Source organism: Cucurbita pepo, chromosome LG19 (genome assembly GCF_002806865.2).
Source record: "Cucurbita pepo subsp. pepo cultivar mu-cu-16 chromosome LG19, ASM280686v2, whole genome shotgun sequence".
Classification (NCBI taxonomy): domain Eukaryota; kingdom Viridiplantae; phylum Streptophyta; class Magnoliopsida; order Cucurbitales; family Cucurbitaceae; genus Cucurbita; species Cucurbita pepo.
Genome location: NC_036656.1, coordinates 6607258 through 6626186, shown reverse-complemented (window position 1 = coordinate 6626186; position 18929 = coordinate 6607258). Strand labels below are relative to the sequence as shown.

General features: G+C 35.4%; 5 protein-coding genes across 9 annotated transcripts; all 5 read left to right on the top strand.

Moving 5' to 3' along the window:
• Positions 1 to 631: 631 nt before the first annotated feature.
• LOC111781017 (calcineurin B-like protein 3) lies at positions 632 to 3836 on the top strand. Of its 3 annotated transcripts, none has more exons than XM_023661412.1 (9): positions 632 to 733; positions 1294 to 1448; positions 1634 to 1716; positions 1864 to 1923; positions 2445 to 2553; positions 2820 to 2872; positions 3160 to 3240; positions 3349 to 3461; positions 3592 to 3836. In XM_023661412.1, exons 2-9 carry the CDS (start codon positions 1325 to 1327, stop codon positions 3647 to 3649), a joined length of 681 nt encoding a protein of 226 aa, XP_023517180.1. In that variant the 5' UTR covers positions 632 to 733; positions 1294 to 1324; the 3' UTR covers positions 3650 to 3836. The 3 variants fall into 3 exon arrangements, with proteins under 3 accessions (XP_023517180.1, XP_023517181.1, XP_023517182.1); XM_023661413.1 differs by having other exon boundaries at positions 729 to 797; XM_023661414.1 differs by lacking the exon at positions 632 to 733 and adding an exon at positions 807 to 831.
• A 639-nt stretch (positions 3837 to 4475) lies between these two features.
• LOC111780990 (DNA-directed RNA polymerases IV and V subunit 4-like) lies at positions 4476 to 7936 on the top strand. Of its 3 annotated transcripts, none has more exons than XM_023661377.1 (10): positions 4476 to 4574; positions 4734 to 4845; positions 5178 to 5249; positions 5404 to 5454; positions 5585 to 5674; positions 6077 to 6194; positions 6272 to 6349; positions 6543 to 6576; positions 6660 to 6728; positions 7537 to 7936. In XM_023661377.1, exons 2-10 carry the CDS (start codon positions 4764 to 4766, stop codon positions 7606 to 7608), a joined length of 666 nt encoding a protein of 221 aa, XP_023517145.1. In that variant the 5' UTR covers positions 4476 to 4574; positions 4734 to 4763; the 3' UTR covers positions 7609 to 7936. The 3 variants fall into 3 exon arrangements, with proteins under 3 accessions (XP_023517145.1, XP_023517147.1, XP_023517146.1); XM_023661379.1 differs by having other exon boundaries at positions 4731 to 4845; positions 5190 to 5249; XM_023661378.1 differs by having other exon boundaries at positions 4731 to 4845.
• A 628-nt stretch (positions 7937 to 8564) lies between these two features.
• Positions 8565 to 9836, top strand: LOC111780985 (uncharacterized protein At4g26485-like). The gene is made up of 3 exons (XM_023661368.1): positions 8565 to 8977; positions 9063 to 9261; positions 9346 to 9836. Exons 1-3 carry the CDS (start codon positions 8782 to 8784, stop codon positions 9629 to 9631), a joined length of 681 nt encoding a protein of 226 aa, XP_023517136.1. The 5' UTR covers positions 8565 to 8781; the 3' UTR covers positions 9632 to 9836.
• A 254-nt stretch (positions 9837 to 10090) lies between these two features.
• On the top strand, positions 10091 to 12705 carry LOC111781832 (ras-related protein RABB1c-like). Its single transcript, XM_023662543.1, has 6 exons — positions 10091 to 10379; positions 10606 to 10745; positions 11437 to 11519; positions 11753 to 11957; positions 12037 to 12105; positions 12358 to 12705. Exons 1-6 carry the CDS (start codon positions 10334 to 10336, stop codon positions 12451 to 12453), a joined length of 639 nt encoding a protein of 212 aa, XP_023518311.1. The 5' UTR covers positions 10091 to 10333; the 3' UTR covers positions 12454 to 12705.
• Positions 12706 to 16075: 3370 nt separating this feature from the next.
• Positions 16076 to 18707, top strand: LOC111781052. Its single transcript, XM_023661455.1, has 3 exons — positions 16076 to 16382; positions 16670 to 16786; positions 17190 to 18707. The coding sequence occupies exons 1-3, from the start codon at positions 16266 to 16268 to the stop codon at positions 18591 to 18593; spliced, it is 1638 nt and encodes a 545-aa protein (XP_023517223.1). The 5' UTR covers positions 16076 to 16265; the 3' UTR covers positions 18594 to 18707.
• The last annotated feature ends 222 nt before the right edge of the window (positions 18708 to 18929 follow it).

The following is an 18929-nucleotide window of genomic DNA, read 5'->3' as shown; positions in this document are numbered from 1 at the left end:
TTGAGAGGCCAAAAATTTGAATCTCTTCACCGTTGGTGTGAGAGTAGCCAAAGAGAACAGTCGGCCGGTGGGAGCCCTTAGTTTGTGACTGGAATCCCCAGGAAGGTAGGGAAAGTCCCGACAAGATTGATATGAACATCATGAGCTATCCTATAATACTTTCTTCTCGGTTCCTTCTTCCATAATTCGAGCAGGAAGAAAGAAGAGATAAAAGGGCTCTATGTAGAATGTAGTCATAAATCCATAATAGATTCCGACCACAACTTAGGTTATTTTCATGCATGATTAAAAAAAATGGTTTATTTGATTTAATTTAAGAAATAAAATAATATTTTTTGGAATATTATTTATGTTAAATAATATTTTCTTCATTATGTACCACCAATGATTTCACAAAATACATTATAAAAAAAAAAAAACAACAACAGCAAAGCGTTATTTTTATGTTATTATTATTTTAAAGACATTTTATGAGAATTTAAAATTTTCTTTAAATAAATATATTTTTTCTATAATTGAATAAAACCTGAGGGAATTATAAATTAGAATTTCCTCCATATTAATGCACGCCGTCCTTCCTCAGTTTTTTTTTATTTTTCTAAAAAGAAAATATCTTTTATTTTTATTTATTTATTTTTTTTTGAGGAAAAAGAGGATTAGTAGCCATGTATCAGAATTTTGGCTCAAATTCGCTTTCATCCTGCAACGGTTTCTCTCTCCGGATTCTTTAAAGGTAAAACAAGAAGATCCCCACTCTCTTTTCTTTCTATTCATCTTCCTTTTCAGCCTTTTTGATGGTGCTTTCTCCTTCCTTTTTCTGGCGTTATTAATGTAATCTTTGTTTAGTTCTCAAAATTTGCTTTCAAGCCCTAATTTTGTATCATGTTATCGCTCGATCGATTGTTTTTCTGTTTTTATGATTGAGAAAGAGGCTGTCATCTCGGATTATTATACCTTACATCTGAATTGTTTGCTATCGTGATTGGCATTTCATTTACAGAATTATTGAATGAGATTGTAATTCGTTCCGTTTATTTTCATTTTGGTTATTATCCAACTCAATTCATTGCTTCGATGTTGTTGATTTGTTGATTTGGAATTGGAGGATTAATTCTAGAGCAATCTGAATCTTGAATAATATCTTTAGATTTTCCATTGATAAATCATGTCAGTTTCATGAAATATTGCTTCCGTTTAGTGTAGAGATGCTGGTGATTGATTGTCATGTTCGTTTTCGCATGAGCTTGTTTCATAATAATTGTTCAAACATCTTTTTACTAATTCATGGCGCAGGTATGGAGTGTTTTGACATCTGTAAAAGATCATGGTTCAATGCCTAGAGGGAATAAAGCATTTCTGTGCTGCTGTAGCAAACTGTTGTGATGCAGAAACATCTAGGCGACCTAGGGGCCTTCAAGATCCTGAGGCTCTTGCAAGGGAGACAGTATGTATGTTTCTAGAATTGGCCCAATCATCCTTTTGATTTCTTGGCGTGGATATTTGATTCCTTTCATATTCCTTTCAAGGTCTAACTAATGTGTCACATCAAGGATAAATGTGTTGATAAGACCTTCACTCTTTTATTTGGTTGTAAATTTTGGCAGTCATAAGTTGTTTGCTTTCTCTATTGCAGTCAGTGTAAGTGAAATAGAGGCGTTGTATGAGCTGTTTAAGAAGATCAGTAGTGCAGTGATTGATGATGGGCTGATAAATAAGGTAACAGCCAGTGGAGAAGGAATTGTTCTGTTCCACTTTCCTCTTTAATACAGTGGTTTCAATCATGTCGTAAGACGATAATCTTTTCATGTTTGAACCACAATTGCTTTTCCTTTGTTTTGACTCTCCCTCTGTATCATACTGCAGGAAGAATTTCAACTGGCACTGTTCAAAACAAACAAAAAAGAGAGCTTATTTGCAGATAGGGTAAACCTTATTGCTTGCAACTGAACCTTTGGTTCTATTTACATACATATCCACTATAACCTGACTGGCCCAGACGACCCTTCATATTTTATTTATTTATTTTTTTCTTATATTCAATGTCTAGTTTCTGCATTTAAATGATTGAAATTGAGGTATCTAATCATACAATTTTGTGAATAAAGTCTTATGCAGTGTGATAACTAGTGCATTCTCTGGACTAGTTTCCTTTTGAATGCATGCATTTGTGTCACTGTAGTTAGCATCTTACTGAACATGGCTGCATATATTTGGTTCAATTAGATATAAGAGTTAAGAAAACAATTCTAGTTTCTATTCTAATCAGATTCTTTCTATTTGTTTGTATGGGGATTGGGTTTGTTCTTCATGAGAAGTGGTGTATGGCATTGTTTTAGCACACTATTATCTCTTTCAAATATCTGCTGTTTTGGTAAAAATTATTGCATTCATATCCTGGCTAATTGCTGGTTTTTACTACTCACTTCTCTAATGAAACTGTGTAGGTTTTTGACCTGTTTGATACAAAGCACAATGGAATACTCGATTTTGAAGAATTTGCACGTGCTCTTTCCGTCTTTCATCCAAATGCCCCTATTGATGATAAAATCGAGTGTAGGTTTTCTTTTTTGTGTTAATTTTCTCACGTCCATCTACCAAGAAAAATGACACAGCTGTTGTCTTTCATACATGGAGTGATCAAAATATTTTGGGCATGGGTGAATGCCTTCAATTTTGTACAATCCATTGGAAAAAGGAAAAAAAAAACTAATTGTTGGTGCTACAGATATTGGAATTGTTTTTTTGGTGTTAGCTTTCCTTATCACTCTAGTCTTGTATTTTAAGTTAGCATGTGATCTCATGTTTTTAATAATTTGCAGTTTCATTCCAATTATATGATCTTAAACAGCAAGGATTCATTGAGAGACAGGAGGTAACTTCTCCAATACCTTTTCTATTTCTATTTGAACAATTACCTTGCATGGATGCTGACCATTTATAGCAGCTGCTCTTTTTAATTGATGATCTTTTCTGAACATTTACACGGATGATACCAATGATCTTTAAAGACTATCAAGGATCTATTAGATGAAGATGTTACAGAATCTCTTTATGAAATTAACTTTTATTTCTTCTTGTACACCTGCTATCTTTTTATCAAGGATCTATATTACAAGTACTATTGTAGTCTTTTATGCAATAAAATGTTTGTATGTATAGGTAAAGCAAATGGTTGTGGCTACGCTTGCTGAATCTGGCATGAATCTATCGGATGAGGTTATAGAAAGTATCATTGACAAGGTTCTCTTCGTAATCTGATCACGTCTGTTAGTTAGTCTTTTCTGGTTAACTCTCAGTTGTCCAGGACATCTGCTGAACTTAAAACTGGATGTCTCCTTGATCATGCAGACATTCGAAGAAGCTGACACAAAACATGACGGGAAGATCGACAAGGAAGAGTGGCGAAACCTTGTATCAAGGCATCCATCACTTTTGAAGAACATGACTCTCCAATATCTCAAGTGAGTGAGCTGCATTTTCTGTCATTGTTCATTCCCAACCTCATCATCCTATTGATTGTTCATTCGCTCCCTGAGTGATTGATTGTATTGCTAAGTAAGTTGATGATGTACTTTGTGTTTGTGTGGGCAGGGATATCACGACCACGTTCCCAAGTTTTGTGTTTCACTCGCAAGTTGATGATACCTGAGATCTCTGTCACAATGGCTATCCGATTTGAGTTTGATTGATAATTTCTTCTTTCTTTCTAAGTACAAATTGTGGTTAGGTTTATGAACTATAATCTGTGTTTTTGGTTCTTAATACTTTCATTTGTTTCTTCTTTTTTAAACCCATCGGTTCAATGTTCAAAGATTATCTTTACCCTTTATTTCATCTGCATTTCACCCAATAATTAGCATTTTTCTTTTTATATATTTATTTATCACCCAACATTTTAATTTAGTATCTAATCTCATGGTTAATAATATAATTAAAAAAACTATTTCCACTATAAAATAATGGAATAAAAAGATTAATTTTGTTTCAAATCTACAATTAGAAAAACTAAAAATAAATTATTACGGAATGAAACTTTGATGATCAAAATTGGAGTGTAGTTTTGATATTTAAACTTCTATCAATTTATTATTATTTGAAGTTTGATTTTGGTTATTAAATTCTTACTTTTAATATTTTCAAATTGTTATATTGGTATTATATTTCTTATCCTAAAAATTGAGTAAGTATGATAATATATATTAGTTCTAAAATAATATTAATTTAATTACAACTCCAAATTTTATTATGTCTTTAAAATATCTAAGATGTCTCTATATATTTAAATTAAAAAACTAAATTTATATTTAATAGCTTTTAACTAAATTTAGATTATTAGGTTTGTGAATAAATAAATAAATAAATAAAATTGATTAGGTCAAATATTTATTTGATAAAAAAAATTAAAAAAAATACAAAAATTAATTTTGTTGACCCAAATTTACAAATTAAAAAACATAAGGATTAAGCTTGTAATTTTGAGTATTGGCTTGAATCCTCGAGAACTGAAAGCTGAGGACTCGTCCCGTGGCGCCAGACGAAAGGGAAGATCCTCTCATTTTCCGATCAAACAACAGGTCCATTTCTCCTTCCACTCCGCCGTTGTATTCTCCTCATCTTCCCTCTTATTTTACTCTTCTTTCCACTACTTTTTCCTTAATGTTTTTGCCCGTATTTCTCTATTCGGTTCTAGGAAAGCATCTCATGAATGCCTTAATTTTCGTTTTCTGTAGTAGGTTTTGCTTTGGGGTCAACAATTTTCAATAATGTCGGAGAAAGGCGAAAAGGGTTTTCCAGTGCAGAAGAAACCTGGAAAGTCTTCGCTCAAATCTTCGGCTTCCAAGGATGGTTCGTATTGTTGATGTCTTTTGAGGTTTTTTTTTGTTTTGAGAATCACTTCGATTTTAAAGCAACCATCACGACTGCTTGTACAGAACTGAAAATTTTTGAACCCTCGTTCCTTCCAGCTCTCCATAGATTATGCATGTAGTTTGCTAATTTATCAGAGCACATCATTAAGTATATAATTAGTGATAATTTCTATGGAGCTGGGCATTCTAACGAGATTGCTTAGGATAATTAAGCATGATTGAACATTATTTTCGGGTATTGTGGTTTCTTCTCTTTTACTCTTCATTTTGCTATCCGATGTATCATTTTCTTCCTGACTTGTTGCATAGCTTCTCTAAAAGGAAAGGATGACAGTTTGTCGAAGTCAAAGAAGGGAAGGAAAGTCCAGTTCGATGCTCAAGGTGAATAGTCTTTTCTGTCACGCGAATAATGATACTTTTTATGTCATACAAGTCACTTGATGTACCATTGTTCTCTATGTCCAATCAGTTACTTGTCTGAATCCATGTGCTTATTACATAAAACTTCATAACTAGGATGTAATCCTACATGCAGGGTCAGTTGATGCGCAGATCAATCTTTCATTGAAATTCAGTGGAAAAAATGGTATTTGTTTTCAATGATCATTTTATTTTCAATTTTACTCTTTATCTTTACTTCTCTACCTTCATCTGCCTGATATTTTTCTGCTAATGCAATTCACTGACTTTGTCTTCTTCGCAATCATGGCTTGCAGGTGACTTGGGTAAAGGAGGGAAAGGTATAAATGGTGGGAAGGCTTCTGTTTCAAAGGAACAACAACCGCTAGAACTGAAGATTGAGCTAGGTGGGTACTACCTTGACTTTGAATATGTATTAAGTTTTACCATTATTCATATTATGGAAGATTGATATTGCCATACTTTTTCTATTAAAAAAAAAAAAAAAGTTATCTTGAGCTGGCTTCCTTCATCTTCTAGTATGTGATGTTGACTGATATTACTATTTGGCAAGCAACAGCAACATTTGCTTTTGTCTTCTTGGATGTTTTTAAAGTTATTCTTCATTTTAAGAAATCTTGGTGCTAGTGCGTTCATCTTTTTGTGACTTCTCCCTCGTTCTATGGGCAACTGACTGTTTCCTCATCTGAGGCCTCAGTTTATTTATTACTGCTGGGATAGGAGATTGGTCTCAGTATGCTATTTAATTATGCTGTTTATTGTTGTGTTGATTCTTAATTGACGTGCAGAACTTCCCAAGAATGTTAAATGCCAATGCCTTATGGACTGTGAGGCTGCACAACTTTTACAGGGAATCCAAGATCAGATGGTTCTTCTATCAGCAGATCCAACCATCAAAATCCCTACGTAAGTGAATGTTATTAACCATTTATTGGAAAGAAATTTTTTCACAAGCTTACAAGCTCGATTTGCTTTTATCTTAGGTCATTTGATCGGGGACTGCAATATGCTAAACGAGCCAACCACTATGTAAATACCGAGTCGGTTAGACCAGTTCTTGAGTATCCTTGATTTGATGAATGTGCTGTTAGGTTATATTGTTAATATCTTTTTATCTATTTCTATGGATGAAAACAAATTATATACTACTGTGGAACTATGCTTTTGTGCCAATCCAGCACTCCTAGTGTGCTGTATGGTGCTCTTTTTCTTAGTCCATTCAAACTCTGTTGAGTGCTTAACTGAAGATTCTAGAACCCTCAAGAAATATGGTGTAGCGGACAGTGAGGTAGTTATATCTATCTTCTTTTTTTCCTTCTTAAAAATTAATTCCTTAGATTGATGAACTGACCATTATTAATTTTAACGTAGATATGTGTGATTGCTAATGTCTGCCCAGACACTACTGATGAAGTTTTTGCTCTTGTTCCATCTTTGAAGGTACAGTATAAGTTTTCATAATTTCTGTAACTTACATCACCATGCCATATGAACATAGTTAAACACATATTTAGTTTCTATACTTCGATTCATGTAGTGTTTTAGTCTTGTCGTAAGTTCTTTTAGTAAAAAGTTGGTCCTTCTAGTTTTTATGATTTCCCCTCCGCCCTGCCCTGTTTAGAGGTCATCTCTAAGATTGAACTATTCTTAAATGATTCTAAAGTGCGTTTAAGGACTTCTGATCATACAATCTAAAGGTAGTTAAACATTGTTACAAAAATGAAAAGCTTGTAACAACGTTACAAGCCCACTGTTAGCATATATTGCCCTCTTTAGACTTTTCTTTTCGGGCTTCCTTTCAAGGTTTTTAAAATGCGACTGCTAGGGAGAAGTTTATACAATTTTATAAAAAATGTTTCGTTCTCCTCTCTAATCGATGTGGTACTCTCCAATCCACACCCTTTGGGGCCGAACGTTTTTGTGGGCACACCGCCTATTGTCCACCACCCTTCGGAGCTCAGCGTCCTCGCTGGCACCCTGCCTTATGTCTGGCTCTGATACCATTTTATATTAGTGAATATCTATGAGCGTTTGTGGGTCAACATGCATGCAACTTGATTAATTAATCAGTTAAGCTCATGGGACCCTACTACATTTGAATTCGTCAAACATTTTAAAGATGCCTGCTACACACTATTAGTGGTTCTTCATAGATGGGGTTGGAGTGGTTATGCATTCTTGGAATGTTGATCCTATGACACTATGATTTATCAATATATTTGATTCAACATGATTTCATACAAAGCAGAGCAAAAGAAGCAAGCTAACCGAACCTCTGAACAACGTCTTGAGTGAGCTAGCCAAGCTAAAATCATCCTGAAGTGAAGTCACAAGGTTGGTTGCTTACCGTTGCCGGTGCTCAGGTCCGGTTGCCTTCTCCCCTTCCTACGAAGATTGCTTTATATGGTGCTTAGAAAGTTAAGACATTTTTTTCTTTTTCAACGCAATTCAACAGAGATATAACTGTATTTGCTTACTGGAATTGTTGATATATAGTGTAGAAATAGGGGCTACTCTGCTGAGAGAATGCCTCTCCCAGGTGATGAAGATCAGATAGAAAACCATTATCGATGATCTAATGTAAAGGGAGTCATTTCTACTGGATGCTACACATGTTTTGACTATTTTAATGCCTCATGTTTTGACTATTTTGACTATTTTAATACTTCTGTCTGAACCGTCTGAACCTGTAACGACCCAGATCCACCACCAGCAGATATTGTCTTTTTTGGGTTTTCCCTTTCGGGCTTCCTCTCATGGCTTTAAAATCCGATCAGTATGTGGACATATTACAATATTTGCTAGCGGTGTATTTGGGTCTTTACAAAACCAAACACCCATCTTCAGCGATATGAGTTTCTTAGTTTATATATATATATATATTTTTTTTTTTAAAGTTTAAACTAAAAAATAATAATTTTCAAAAACTATTTTTATTTTTAAAGTTTACGATAAGAAAATAGATACAATGTTTTAAAAACCAAAGGTTCAAATTTTTTTTTTTTTTTTTTTTAGATCTTGATCTTTAATTTAAAAATTTACAAAATAGTGTGATTATGAAAGGATAAATAATTGATAATTAATGTTTGCAATTTGACCTATTAATCTAATTTAATAAAAATTTAAAACTACAATATTAACCAATAAAAGACAAAAAAAAAAAAATAATAATAATAAAAGGTTCGGGATTATTGCTGCACTTTGTAACTTCACTTCAATAATTTGGAGGGTATTTTTGTAATTCCAACTGCACAAATAAATAAATATATATTTAAATTCCTTCTTTAAAAAAAGGCGTAGAGTACCGATTAAACAGTGTTTTCGTGAATTGTCATTCGTCACTTCACAGGAAGAAAAAAGGTTTCAAAAGCACGACTCGCATTGACTCCTCATCTTCGGAAATCGGATTGGGTTGATCATCGAGAAGACTAAGAATTTAATCGCCATCGCAGTTCTGGAATTCAAATTTTGAGTTTCACGAGAGCGATCGCTGATGGAAGTGCCGGAAAACGAAGGAAAAATGGAATCGTCAGATGAAGACGAGGAAGAAGATGAAGTATGGAGGAAACACTACTCTTCGAAACACAGAATATTACTTGTCGGAGAAGGCGATTTTTCCTTTGCCCTGTCTCTGGCCAATCACTTCGGATCTGCTTGTAACATCGTAGCCACTTGCCGTGATTCTCAAGGTTAGATCATAATCGCACTTATGATTTCTCTGTGACTTTTTCTCTCTATGTTGATGATTCGATTTGTCCTGTTTTTCGATTCCAGATGACCTTGAAAGGAAGTTCAGCGACGGAATTAGGAATGTGAGGGAGCTGGAAGAAAGAGGATGTTTAGTATTCTACGGAATCGACGTTCGAAATATGAGTCAACATTTCTTCCTCAGAACACAGAGATTCGATCGCATCGTCTACAACTTCCCTCACGTCGGATTCCTGTTCCGCGAGGACAGTTTCTGCCAAATTCAGTAATCGATTTTCTTCTCTCTCCTTTGAGTTGAATTATAATATAGGAATTTTGCTTGAAAATGGATGATCCAATGGAACCACAGATTGAACAAGGAGCTGGTGGAAGGGTTTCTGAGGAACGCTAGGGTTTTGTTGAAGAAAGGAGATGGGGAGATTCATGTAACACACAAGGAGGGGGAACCCTACAACAAATGGGAGCTAGTGGAGGAAGCCATGAAAGCGGGGTTGCAATTGCAAGAAACGGTACCGTTTTGCAAGAATGATTATCCAGGATATCAGAACAAGAGAGCCGATGGAGGTCACTCGAATGCGCCATTTTGGCTTGGGGATTGCAGCACTTACAAGTTTAAGCTCAATCAGTCTCCCTAAAATGGCGATGGGATCAAACAAACAGAAATTCAGAGAAGAATGGAAGGAAGCTTCTTCTCTACTTCTCTTAGCTTACCTGTATTGTCTTCTTGTTATGAACTCTGTCTTATTAATCTCTTTGAGACTCTGCCAATGGCTATCTAATTTCACTATAATTTTAGTTACCACCAAATTAATATCATTCTCATTAATTTGGCTGTGATTATACTTTATACTAATTTTTTAGAATAAGGTTATTTATAGATTTTGTTTTAATTCTTTGAATATACAATAAGCTCCTCTTAGCTATACATTTACTTTAATATGTTTTTTTTTCTTTGAATTAGTTTATAAAATTTAAATTATCACTTAATTAGTTATCATTTTTAGTCACCATATTTAGCTATAATAACTAAAAAATGATATATGTTTTCATTATTTGTAAAAAACATGTTAAAAAAAAAAAAAGAAATTAGAAAATTAAAAATTAAAAAAAATAATAAAAATCGAAATTTACTAGAAAAATGCATCACAGTAATTCCGGCATACGTTGTTTCCATGCTTTCTCGTTCTTTCCTTTAGAATTGCTCTCGATTTCTCAGATTTTCTTAAATCTACACGATGATCTTCGGCTTTTGTAGAGTTGTTTAAACACCAATCAAACTGAAATCATACATTTCTTGCGATTAATCCGTGTAGTCTGAAGCAGATCCTGTCGGAACAATGTCTTATGCTTACCTCTTCAAGTACATCGTCATCGGTGATACTGGTACGTCTCTCACCCTTCCGAACTATTGGATCGTTTTTCCTTTCCATTATGTTCCAATTGAAGATCGGTTTGCATTTGTGTTTCTCGAATTCTTGCGCGTCGTGTGGTTTCTTCGGTCTCGGCTTTTGCTTGGATCAATTTCATTATAATCGCCGAAATGAGATTTTTTCACCCCCGCTCGATTTCTATTATATTTGTTGCGAATCACATTGTTCGTCTTCTTCAGGAGTTGGGAAATCGTGTCTTCTTCTTCAGTTTACGGATAATCGATTCCAGCCTGTTCATGACTTAACTATCGGGGTCGAATTCGGAGCCAGGATGATAACCATTGAGAATAAGCCAATTAAGCTGCAGATTTGGGATACGGTATATTCCCCTGGTTTCTCATTCGAATTTTCTGTTTGTTGTTGTTACCTAAATCGAAGACTTGTGTGATCCTTATGAAGTCGAGAGACGGTATATATATATTCTTGTGGCATGATTTCTTTGGTAACTTGTAAATTTTCTGTCGCTTAGTGTAGGAGTCTCCAAAATATGCTGTCATTCTCCATGTACATTTATAATGTTTAGGGTTTGCATTTTCCTTTTGTGCATATTGTAATTGGAACCAAACTTAGCTACTTCCTCACGCTCTTAGAGTATACCTTTTCTATTGTCTAGTTCATAATTTATTGAACAAGTGGGTCCATTGATACTTTCCGCCTAATAAAGGTAAGCAACAAGTTGGATGCATTACTATATATGTATATATATTTTCTTAGTTCAACAAATTTTGGGATCGAGATAAAATCATCGATCTTTGGAATGGTAATTAATATTTTGTCCATGAGCTATTACTGATTAGTGTTTAGGTAACTTTTTGTTCCTTACAAAGTAATCATTCCTTTTTTTTGTCAATTGGCATGATTTTGGACCATGTTGTGGAATCTGTGCATTATGATGATCTCTTGTCTAAGCATGAAATTTGTTGTATTACCATCTGGTCAAAATTTTTTTCCATGTTGGCAAACCTCGGTGTCTACACAATTCTAATTGTTAAAGTTTGTGACTGTAACAGGCCGGCCAAGAGTCATTCAGATCCATCACGAGGTCCTACTACAGGGGTGCTGCTGGTGCCTTGCTCGTCTATGATATCACCAGGTCTTATTTTTTTCCCTTTTCTTCTTGAATGACTGATTAGTATGCGAATGCTGCGTTCTTGCAAGTTCATCCTATTAATACTGGATTTTATATGCATCATTATAAAGATTGGTTGAAGTCACGTTGAAAATGGATACCCAATTAGATTTTTTTATTGTATGAAGTTTTTCGTTCTAATTTGCCTTTACCAAGCTCCTTACTTTACACGAGATTGTGGTGAATGCATTATTCAGAAGGGAAACTTTCAACCACTTAGTTAGTTGGCTAGAAGATGCGAGGCAGCATGCTAATGCAAACATGACAATTATGCTAATTGGTAATAAGAGTGATCTTGCTCATAGAAGAGCTGTGAGCACAGAGGAGGGTGAACAGTTTGCAAAGGAGCACGGTTTAGTCTTCATGGAGGCATCTGCCAAAACTGCCCAGAATGTTGAAGAGGTGATTACATAAAATCTGCTTGTTTGGGTGTAAATCGTATAGTATTTAGAGCATTTAAGACACTCAATCTCTCTTGCAGGCATTCGTAAGGACCGCAGCAACCATATTCAAGAAGATTCAGGATGGAGTTTTTGACGTTTCAAATGAGGTTAACATCCATCTCTATCTTTTCTACGTCGACATACCTTTCGTATCCAATAATTTTGGTGAAATTAAAGTTCTAGCACTGTATTGAATGTTAAAGATGACGAACTCTTGATTCGTTATGGGAAGAATGAATTGGATGTTAATGTTTTTAACCAAACAAAAAGAGTATGCTCTACTTGTAATATAATGGCACATAACGATCAAGGAATGGCTGCATATGTGTTGCTGATGCTGCATTTTGTGTGATCTTCAGTCTTATGGAATCAAAGTTGGATATGGGGGGATACCAGGACCAGCAGGAGGCAGAGAGGGATCATCTTCCCAAGTTGGCGGCTGTTGCAGCAATTGAACCTTGAACCTGTAGAAACTAGCTGACTTCAATCTGTCTGTGCCTCAATTTCAATTTTTTTCTTCTATTCTTCTTCATCATTTCTCATGTGCTGCAGTGAAATGTGAATATTGGAGCAAGAAGCGTCTGTGTTAAAGGAATAGCCAGGTTCCGTGAATGCTAGGCTATCATCAATCTGTGCTGTCAGTTCAATTGTAAATCAACATTGATTTGAATTCATTAGTTCATGCGGTGAAAGAACCTTTTGCTTCATTGGTTGTTTTTTTCAGGTTTGATCGATGTGGAAATTGGATCGGACTTTCAATTTGAAAGAATATCTCTTTAAGACGTGTCATATATTGAGCTGAGCTACGTTTGAATTGCACCCTATTTGAAATATTTATAATGTTCGCAGTGTTTGATTTTGTGATGCAGATTATTTTATTTATTGGGTTCTCCTATCACTCTCCATGATATTTGAGTGGGAGATAGAATTGTAGGCTATGTTACTTCACTTGTAAGTAATGTTCTCTAACCCAACGGTATGTCTCCACACAAATCACGATGCATTGGTTCATTGATATATAAAATTATTACAAAAGTTTAATTCAATTTTTATTTATTTTTTATTTATTATTTTTTTTTTTTTTGCTGCTCATTTTCATAACTTTGGTTGATTTTTTAAAACAAAATATGAAATAAGTAATAAATTTTGAAGTTGGTATATATTTAATTTTTTAATTTTTAATTTTTTAAAAAAATTTACTAGTTTATTAGACAAAAAGTTTAAAGATTTAATTAACACAAAATAAAAAAATTTGAAAGAACTTATTAAATTATTTTAGAAATTAAGAGATTAAATAGATAAATCTCAAAATTTAGGGATTAAATTGCTCCCATTAGGTTATAATTATTTTGTAATTATTCACGAATACATTCATTAATGTGAGAATCTAAGCACTTTAATGGTTAGAAAAAGGAAAAAAAAAAAAACATATAAACATGGTTAATAAAATAAAACAAAATTACAAGCTTTTCCATGATTTTTATTTGGTGTGTAATAAATTATTGAATTTAAAATGTTTAAATAAATTTTTTATTGGTCTTCAGTTTTTAACATTTAAAAAAAATAACAAATCTATCCAACAATAAATTAAATTTTATGTCACTCTTATAAAAATATTGAGGCATAAAATTTAAATTTAATAAATTATTAAATGTAAAATTGATAATTTAGAGATATTAGACACTCTCTTGAACATAAAATTAAAAAATTTATTTAAGTAAAAAAAAAAAAAAAAAAAAAACACTTTTTGAATCAAAACCAAAAATAGTTCAAATTTCAAACACCTCTTAATATTTTGTTGTCTCAATTGTGCTTTAAAAAAAAAACTTATTTTCTTGAAATACTTACCTTTCACCAAGAGCTTCTATCAAACTTTTCAATGCCATTGTCCCTTTTTTACTGTAGTAAAATTCACTTTTTTTGATTAATGCTCAAAAAAAATTACTGCCAGTTCGACAGTAATTTACACGTATTCTTTACTAAGAGATTAAAGATTCGATTTCAAGCGAACCTAACAAAACCCAGAGTTGCCCAAGTTAAATCTTAATTAAAAAATTAAATAAATCTATCATTATGGTTCAAAAACAAAGTTCCAAAAAAAATTTCAAAAAAAAAAAAAAATTGAAAATCCATTTCCACCCTTATTTCCATTGTATATGATTAAAAAGTCGCAGAAATCCATGAAAATGATTTCATAGGAGGAAGCATCGGATCGCTCTGTAAGAACAGAGCCTCAACAAGAAGACGAGCAAAATCATCACTGTACGTATGATTCTACAACGCGCTACTACTCCCTTGTTGAAGCGGTTGATTTAGCAGAGAATTCCAAACACAATCCATACCCTCCCCGGCCGGTCCTTCCCCGTCCTCCACCGCCGTCGCCGTCGCCGTCGCCGTCGCCGGTGCCACATGTGCCTCATACTCCTCCTCCCAAGGATCTGGTAGATTACACCACACCAATTGCTCGGACCACTCCGTAAGCGCAATATCGGCGGTAGTGGATACTCCATCGAAGGACGTGAAGAAAACGTCCTCAACTTTCCAGTCCTCGTATTTGGAGTAAATCAGGCTGTCCTTCAACCAGGGGAAATCAAACACGCCGAATGACAGATCCAAATCAAACAACCTTCCAAATCCTTCGACGTGTTGCCGCTTCTCTCCGTTTCCGATTTCCGGCTGCGATGATTGCTCGTTTCTTACACCGGCTGATGATGAGGACGACGACGACGACGACGACAACGACGATTCTCTTGGTCGCTTGGTGTTACGGCGGTCCATTTTCGATCGGAAAGTGATTAGTAGAAGATTAAGAATGAAATCAGGGGAAGAAGAAGACGAAGAAATAGATTTGAGAGGCAGATTGATGAAGAAATTAGGGAAATGGAAATTGGAGGTTTTGGAAATTGGGTCACGCAATTTGTGAGCAATTGGCGTTTGCAACTCTCAGCACGCATCATTCACCCAACATGTTAGATGAGGTCGAGGTTCAAGGTTCGTTCCACTTTTCACGTTCTCTTTTCACCACCCTCTCTTCATTTCATTTGTTTCCTATACAAATTTTAACCTAACTGCCCTAACATTTTCTTCCATCCCCCATCACATATTTTATTTTAATTATTTTTAAAACTAAAAATTATCCCTACAAATCAACACCAGTCTTTTTAGCATATTTTATTTTCATTCTCATTTTCATTCTCGCTCCTTAAGAAAATTTTCGAGAAAATATATAATATAAAATACACTTAATTTTGGAGTTTACATGATTGAGTCTTAGCCTCTCTCGACTTTCGTATTCTTAAAATCACTCTCATTTAGATGTCATCTTAATCACTCATTTCGTAAGAGTTCAAGTCCATCGCTAGCCGATATTGTTTTCTTTGATTTTTCCCTTTCAAACTTCTCCTCAAAGTTTTAAAATGCGTAGTAAGAATGTATGTCGTTACTCTCTCCAACCGATGTGGGATCTCTCAATCCACTCTCTCGAGGGCCAGTCTTTGTTGAGGATTACCATTTATAACAGTCATCTTTGTTGAGGATTATTAGGAGTGAGTCCCACATCCGTTAATTTAGTGGAAGATCATGGGTTTATAAGGGAGGAATACTATCTACATTGGTATGAGACATTTTGGAAAACCCAAAACAAATCCATGAGAGCTTATGCTCGTGGACAATATCATCATATCATTGTGGAGAATTGGGTGTAGACCGCGTAAGTAAAATAATATATTATTAAAGGACGTGTGAAATATTCTATTAAAGAAATGAGTACTAGAGTTGGACCTATACAATTAAATAATATTTTATTTAATAATATGGGAAATATTCAATAATAAAGTGTATACACTACCGCCATAGTGCTGTATTTTCTCATTTTTTTAAATATTTTTTTTATGATTACGTAAATAAAAAATAAAAAATAAAAAATAAAGAATTAAATAAGATAAAGGGGGAAAAAACACATACTAAAAGGCAATAAAGAGACCAAATTTCAATACTTTTAATCAAAATGCGAAAAGAAAAGAAGGAAAAAATTGAAAAAAGAAAAAGGGAAATAATTAAAGCGAAGGGACGCCGTTGAATGATCTAAAGCTGTAAGCACTTTCTCCACTCCCATTTTTAGGAGCGTTTCCTTTTCTCTGAAGCCTCGCACTCTCAGGGGATTTTGCAGAATCGCCATTCATTTGCTTGATTCCTTCTTCTTCTTCTTCATTCGATTCTTTCTACTCTTCTTAAGCTTACTATGTTGCTGCATTGGTGAGAGCTTAGAATGGCTGGTGGCGGCAACGGCGGTGGGGGAAGAGGATCTTTTCTGAAGAAAGCTGCTAGGAAGATTTTTGTTGCTACATACGCATGCCGCTCCTCCTCTCGTAGAAAATCTCGCTCTGTATGCTCTCTTCCGTCCTTTTTGTTCCTTACATTGCTTCAATTGCTTGAATTCATGGCTGAAATCGTTGTTTTCGTCATTTTTTTTTCTTCTGAAACGCCGTTGTTCTCTTGTTCTCCATTTTCTTTCTCGCTCTTTTGACAAGCAGCTTAATGCCTACGTTTTCATGGAATTTCGATTGCATATCAGTTTTTGTTTTGTACAGCTACGGTGGTTGTCTGGTCAGTCCTAATTTTTCTTCTGTGGTGACTCTGATAGTTTTCCTCTTTTTGGACTTTTTTCGATAGGTCTCGAATTTGTCTGCTTCGTCCGCACAAAAACCGAAGCACGCTGTAGAAGCAGTTGGGGAAGCTGAAATTGCAGAACAAATAGAATCAAGAACCTCGAACAATCTGCCTTCCAAGGTAATTAACTCGCTATGAAAGATCTGCCTAGTTAGCTCTCCTTCTGCAACTTATCTTAGTGAAAGTAACTTCGTTGGTTTTGAGTTGAAGTGCAGAAACCAATTTCAATTTCTGTAGCCATTTTGTTTTGTGATCCTGCTTTATTTGGAAGATGGTTTCAAAAGAATTTTCTGCTTTTGAAGAACAACAATTGAGTGAAAACATTATCATTAATGTGTTAGATGTCAATGTGCCATTAATATGTTAGATTACAATGAGAAGTGTTTAATACTAAACTACAAAATATACTTGTATGATTAATAAATGAATAACAATTATGAAAGTTGTGCTCGAACATAAGCTTGTTCTTTCTTTTTGAGTATCAATTATCTTACCTACATATTTGTCTTGATTCGCATGGCAGAATCTGTGCCCGATATGCCTTGATCCTCTAATCTACAAAACCGAAGGGTGTCGTCCAGGGCAGGCCATTTTCACCGCACAGTGTTCTCATGCATTCCATTTCTCTTGCATCTCATCCAATGTCCGTCATGGCAGTGTCACATGCCCAATTTGTCGAGATCAATGGACTCAGCTGCCCCGGAATTCAGTCCCACTTTGCACCCAGATTGATCCTATTCTCCGTATTCTTGATGATTCCATTTCCACATCCCGCATCAACCGCAGATCCTTCCTGCTCTCCAGCCATTATGATGACGATGACCGTGTCGAGCTTGACCGTACACCTACTCATCATTCTCGTCTTTCTTTCTCTCTACATTTGGCCACATCAAGCTTCTGTCCTCCCATTCAAGTGAGCGGATGTGCCCCCTGTTACCTTTGCTACAACCGCCTAACTCGTCCGCCACTGCCACTGCCTCAGCAATTCCCCTGCAGAAGCCCCTCTCCCTTGTTGCAACCACCTCGTATTACAGCCAAGCCCAGGAACAGGACAAGAGCTTACCTTTCAGTGAAATTGGCACATCAAAGAGCGACTGACTTGGTCCTAGTTGTGTGTTCCAATGGTCCGCACTTGAGGCTCCTCAAGCAAGCCATGGCCCTAGTGATTTCCTCCCTCCATTCCATTGACTGTTTGGCCATCGTTATTTACTCATCTTCTGCAACCGGTGTGTTCCCTTTGAGGCGGATGACATCTTATGGAAAGAGAGCTGCCTTACAAGTCATTGATCATCTGTTCTACATGGGGCAGGCAGATGCTGTGGTAGGGCTGCAGAAAGCTATTAAGATACTTGAGGATAGCACCCACAAGAACCCCAACTCCTCCGTCCTGCATCTATCCGATAGCCGAATTCAGCCATACCGTCTCATCAACTTGGAATCTCCTACTGTCCCAATCCATTGGTTTCATGTAGGATTGGGGTTCCGAACTTCACCTGGTTTTGTAATGCAGGAGTTTGAAGAGTTCCTGATGACAAAAGTATTTAGAGGAATCATCAGAGACATCCAACTAAAAATTGTTGAGGAAAGCAGCAGATCAACCATCATTAATATTGCAGAGTTGAGAGGCGACGAAGAAAAGATAATTGTAATAGACAATCTGTTGAGTGATAATGAAGGACATGTCAGGGTGAGATACAGCTACGTCGATGGCGAGATCAGCGGCGAGGAGTGTATGAAAGCAGGCGAGACCCTGCTAAGTTTAGGAATCAAGAGCAACAATGATGTTACTTTCAATGAAGCTGGTCGCGAAAACAGGGAAGAGGATGCAAGTTTAAGCAGGAGGATTAGCAGCGTCGAACGATGGGATCATCACGATCCGTTCGGAGCTAGAAGATGGTCCAAGCACTTGCATTCTTACCGGCTATAATTCAAGAGATGAATGAACACAAAGTAGAAAAGAGCTCTAGAATGTGGTACTCAAGTGCTTGGTTGAAGAAGGGTGTAAATAAATTGTTTGAAAATAAAATATCTAAGAATTTTAGTTTCAGCAATATTTCTGTCGAAGGATGAAAGTCACACATCGGCTAATTTAGGAAACGATCATGGGTTTATAATCAATAAATACTCTCTCCATTAACACGAAGCTTTCCGGAGAAGCCCAAAGCAAAGTCATGAGATCTTGCTCAAAGTGGACGGACTTCAAAAGAAAAGGTGTCAAGCTTCCTCAATGATGAAAGTTTCGCATGTCGTTTATTAAAATGTT